Source organism: Pteropus vampyrus, unplaced genomic scaffold, assembly GCF_000151845.1.
Source record: "Pteropus vampyrus isolate Shadow unplaced genomic scaffold, Pvam_2.0 Scaffold35, whole genome shotgun sequence".
In the NCBI taxonomy this organism is placed as follows: Eukaryota; Metazoa; Chordata; class Mammalia; order Chiroptera; family Pteropodidae; genus Pteropus; species Pteropus vampyrus.
This window is the reverse complement of record NW_011888816.1, coordinates 1,142,507-1,147,451: the sequence shown is the minus strand read 5'-3', so window position 1 is coordinate 1,147,451 and position 4,945 is coordinate 1,142,507. Positions and strand designations below refer to the sequence as shown.

Sequence of the window (4,945 nt, the reverse complement as noted above, 5' to 3'; positions counted from 1 at the left end):
GAAATATGAGCAGAATTGATAAAATCTGGTAGCAGCGTGTACTCTGTCTACAAAGGTCAACACTTTCCTTTCATAAAACAGAAGCTGTCATCCTGCGGGGACGCAAGGTGAGACTGAGTCAGTGACCTGGGCCTGCCTTCCTCTCGCCCACAGGGCTGGCTTTTTTTCAGTGCTTGTCTGGAGTCCCGGGAGTAAACAAGCATAAAACAAGACAGTTTGTTTAAGGAACTGGAGGAGAACAAGCTGGGGCCTCATGCATTCGTTTGCCTCACGGTGACAGAGGGAGCAGGTTTGGAGGCCTGGTCTGGCGGGGCCCACGTGAGCATTTTCCTGCCAAGATCACCCTCTGCGATGATCACGGTCTAATGAGGAGACAGTAAATGAGTCACAGGGGACTTGTGCTGAGGCAGCTGCATAAAAACTGCAGGCTGAAATGTCACCACACATATATTTTTACTTTATGTGTGTTTTTTTTTTTTTCCCCCACTAGGTATAAGATTTTTTTCCCCCCTCCAAGCATAACTCACATCTGGTAATACGGTTTAACACGGATCTTGGGGTGGGGCGGGGGATGGGAAATAAGAAAGAAGGTCAATAATGAACGATAGCTGTGAGCCAAGGAGGTGTCGGATCAGCTGGAGACAGTTTGAGAAATTCCACCTACTTCTTTTTCACTAAGCAAATGACGAGTCCGAGGGCAAACAGCAGCAAGGCGCCACCTCCCACCACTGCGATGAGGACGATGGTCAGGTCTGTGAGCAGAGACACGGGGAGAGAGGAGCAGATGCGTGGGGTTAGGTCTGTGATGAACTTGAGGAGACAGTCCCCGAAGCCGGCCACCACCCATTCGTCCCTCCCTCCCCCGTCCCCTCACGCTGCTCGTCACGTTCACAGGAGCCTATCTCCCTTCCTCTTGAATCTGGGCTGTGTGCGTTCAGGGGCTAACCCTGGAGAGGCCTGGCAGCTTTCTGCACTTCCTGTCTGAGGGTGAGCCAGCTGCGTGTAAGAAGTGTGAGTGTGACTGCGCTGAGACCGCCATGCTGTGAGAAGCCCAAGCTAGCCATGTGGAGACCCCGTGAGATCAGACTAAGCAACCCACCGAGAGTGAGCACCCAGCCTCCAGACATCTGTCTCTGTGTGAACCATGCCAGCCCTCTAGCCGTTCAATGCACCTGCCTGAGACCCTGGGCAGCTTAGAGCAGAGATGTCACACTCTGCTGTGCCCTGACCCATGGGAGTGTGCGCCAGCAAAATATTTACCATCCAAGCCCCCAAGTAACTAACACAGACCAGGGGGCCTACCAGATCTCCTTTAAAGGCTACTCCTGGCCTAGACCGGGTGAGTACCCCCACTTGCCACAGCCGGTGGGGGAGGAGGGAAAAGCAGAGGGTGCAGGAGAAAGCAGGGAGCCAAAAGTCGGAAGCGAAGCAGTTAAGGGGAGGGTCGCTTCGTTTCGTGCCGTTCTTTTCCTACGTCTGTACAAAGGCAAGAGGAAATAAATCAGGGATGGAGCCCTTCGCCAAAACAGAGATTTAGAATTTCTTGCTTGTTCGCCAAGAACACAAAAGGTGAGATTAAGAGAAACATAGGAATTGAAATAAATGACAGAAAATGAATGCAAGAGAGGGAGCGAACCCAGGAGCTAACTTGAGAGCGTGGGAGAGCTTTACACGGGTGGCTTTCGGAAGATCGGGGGTAAAGAGACTTAACCCTACGTCAGAGCCGACCAGCTTCGTGGCCTTGGGCGGACACTCGATCTCTGACCTCTAGAAAGAGGAGGGGCTGGGAGAAACAACCTCCACGGGCCCCTCGGGTTGCAACACTCTGATGCTCTGTGATTATCTTGGAATCGAGGGCAGACACGGCCCACCGGACTGCCCTGTCACACAGGCACTCCCTTGCCTGAAACTCTTCAGCATAGCCTGCAACTCCGAGCACAGACACAAACTCCTGTCTTGGCTCCGAGGCCTGCTGCTAAGGGCATTTCATGGACGCTAATGTGTCACTGGACTAAAAAACAACATGCCAGCACCATGTATCTGTGTGACACTTTCCAGGCGCCCCACATTTTAATCGCCAACACTGAATGCCCAATGATACTTCTGTGAGGTAGTTATTATCATCTACCCTCTACAGATGAGGAAGATCGGGGGTCAAGAGACTTACCCTACGTCAGAGATTAACAGTAAATGACGGTGGAAGATGGACGGCTGAAATGCCCTAATTCCCCCCCTGCCCTGAACCATGTCCTTCCCTGTGGCACTGCAGCTCCTCCCATCAAGAGGTGGAGTCTATTTGTCCACCTCTTGAATCTGGGCTGGCCAAAAGAATGCCGTGGAAGGGACGGTGTATGAGTTCCTAACCAAAGCCTCAAGGGACCTTGCTTGCCTCCTCCGGCCCCTTCTGGATCTCTCTGCCTCTGCCACGAGAACAGGTCTAGGCTGGAGGACCACATGGAGGAGAGCCAAGGAAGCCACTTATCCCAGCCGATCTCGGCTGGGCCCAGCTATGTGAGAGTGCCTGGCCAAGATCAGCCAAGTCCTCTAGCCAACCTGCAGCTGCCCACAGGTGCCTGAGTGAATGAACTCCGTCCGATAAGCCCAGCTCAGACCAGAATTGTCAAGACAATATATGAGCAATAATAATGGCTGTTTGTTTGTAAGCCACCGAGTCCTGAGGTGCTTTGTCAGGCAGCATTATTGATGTACTAACTGACAGATACATGGACAACCAGGATTCAAATCTGTCTTCTGACTCGCCTCCCAGGCTTGCTCCTTACCCCTCAACCACCAATTTGCTGTCCACCTCCCTCCCCGAAAGACTTTGAAGGCCCTTACCCACAGTCCTCGGGGTAAGTGACACCTGGAAGAGCAGGTCCAGCTGCTTGCCGCTCAGAGGGCTGCAGTTGGAGATGTTGACCCAGAAGCTGTGATGGCGGAAGCCTGGCTTGGGGAGCACCTCCTCCAGGCTGAAGATCTCCTCGGCCCTGGTCCTCTGCTCCTGGACGATCATGAAGGCACGCCCCGTCTGGCAGACCAGGCCGGTCTGCTCCTTCGTGAAGGTCAGGCAGGCCACCTGGTCGTGGGGCACGCTGATGTTCCAGGACACCGAGCTGAGAGACGGCAGGCCCCGCTCCCAGTTAGGGGTCCTCAGGTAGACCTTGCTTTTCGTGTCTGGGGTCACTGTGAAAACACCTTCTTCTGCAGGAAAGAGAAGAGACGCCACACAGACGTTTCACTCAATCGGAACGGAGAGAACAAGTGTGGAGGAGACGGCGGTAAACTCTCTAGCCCAGCGGGGTCCGGCAGAGCTTTCTGAAATGTTCTTCATCTGCGCCGTTCAAGAGCAGCCATGGTCACATGTGTCTACTGAAGACTTGACGTGTGCTTGGTGTGACTGAATCGAACTGAATTTTAAGTTTTCTGTACTATTAACTTATGTTTAAATTGCCACATGTGACCAATGGTTATTGTACTGGTCAGCACAGGATCAGTCAAATCAAATTAGATGTTCAGGGCTTTTCAAAACACATCAAATTAGGTGTTCAGGGCTTTTCAAAACACATCAAAAACAAAACAAGCAAAAAACCAGCCCATTTTGCCAAACCCGCGGTTATTTCAGCTTCCTTCCAGAAATGGCCTCAACATAGCTAACATTCGTCTGCGCTCCACCGTGGGAGAGGTAATCCTGATTTCTGTTTCAGAGATTGAAAAAACTTCAGGTCCTGGGAAGAATGCTAGAATCGCAAAGCTGAAAGAGCCTCGACATGTCGACTAATCTATATCCCTTATCTTCAGGTGAGATAAACCCCCACATTCCACACTGATGAGAATGTGTCTTAATTTCAAAGACTCTCCAGCAGGCATTTCTCTGATAACCTTGGAAATATCCAGCAGCCTGGACTGACTGACCTTAATCTTGTGGCCCAAGATTCTCCTCCTTCCCACTCATGCCTCTGAGAACAAAGGTACCAAGTAAAATAAACCTCAAATGCACGTCTTGGTCAACTTTCCAATGGCCTCTAACGGTGAGGAACTTGAGATGGTGACTGTGACTTTTAAAATCAGTCACGTATGTAGAGTTCTAGAGTTCACTCTCGTGACCAATGGAGACCTCATTTCCTGTTTCGGGACACTGCAGATCACATGCTAGCCTCCCAGGGGAAAAGGACCCGGATGCTGTAGACGCCTCTCTCTCCCAGCATCCCACTTGGTGCTCTCCACACCGCATTCTGAACGGTCAGGGCAGAATCACAAAAATGTCTGCAGGAGGGTTTTTATGTTACCGCCTTAAAAACTGCAGGGCCCGGGAATAGTTGGTTAGTTCTAACCGATATCCTGCTTGCTTCCCAAAGACTCAAACCCGATTCTTTGTTCTGCTGCCATCGACCGTCGCCTCCCACCGTCAGAGAGTCTTCTTTCTAACTCCTGGAATTTTCCATGCTAGGTATATGGTAAAGTCAGAATTTGGACTCGCTTTCTTTCAAATTTCTTGTGTGAGGACCAGCCCACTCAACTCGCTCTCCTCTTCAAATCGACAACTTAATTAAGACGATCACAAAACCGAAATAAGATGAATGCCCAAACGAGAAAGGCCAAGGGGACACGCAGACAGGGGAGAGTAAAAGATGCTCTTACCTTTGAAGTAGGGTGTGAAGGACACGGTCAGGCCCTGCCTGGAGACTTCTTGTTGGAAGCTGGGGGCAAAGGTACGCAGGGTTACCGACATGTTCTGCTTCACTTGGATCTTCTCGATGGAGCCTCCTGAGCAGAAGGAGCCAAAATAAAGGTCCTGGCCGGGACCGGTGCTGGCCACGAGGTAGCTGAAGCTCGTGTTGCAGATCCGCTCTTGCGTGTGCTGCTGCAGCTTCTGGGCTGGCACCAGTGCCAGGCTGAGCCTGTCCTTGGGCACCAGCAGCTTCCAAGAGAAGTCGTGCAGCTGCAC

At 51.6% G+C, this 4,945-nt stretch overlaps 1 protein-coding gene across 6 annotated transcripts in view; it reads right to left on the bottom strand.

The window, feature by feature from the left end:
- CDCP1 (CUB domain containing protein 1) overlaps positions 1-4,945 on the bottom strand; it is a 49,185-nt gene that overhangs the window by 3,096 nt on the left and 41,144 nt on the right. For 4 of the 6 annotated variants that reach the window (XM_023529038.1, XM_011357343.2, XM_023529040.1 and 1 more), the window contains 3 exons: positions 4,639-4,945; positions 2,839-3,201; positions 665-752 (listed from right to left, as the gene is read on the bottom strand). The exon at positions 4,639-4,945 is cut by the window's right edge and continues 1 nt beyond it. In XM_023529038.1, coding sequence (XP_023384806.1) covers positions 665-752; positions 2,839-3,201; positions 4,639-4,945 — 758 coding nt within the window. The remainder of the gene's footprint in view (positions 1-664; positions 753-2,838; positions 3,202-4,638) is intronic. The other 2 variants (XM_023529041.1, XM_023529037.1) reach the window with 2 other exon arrangements.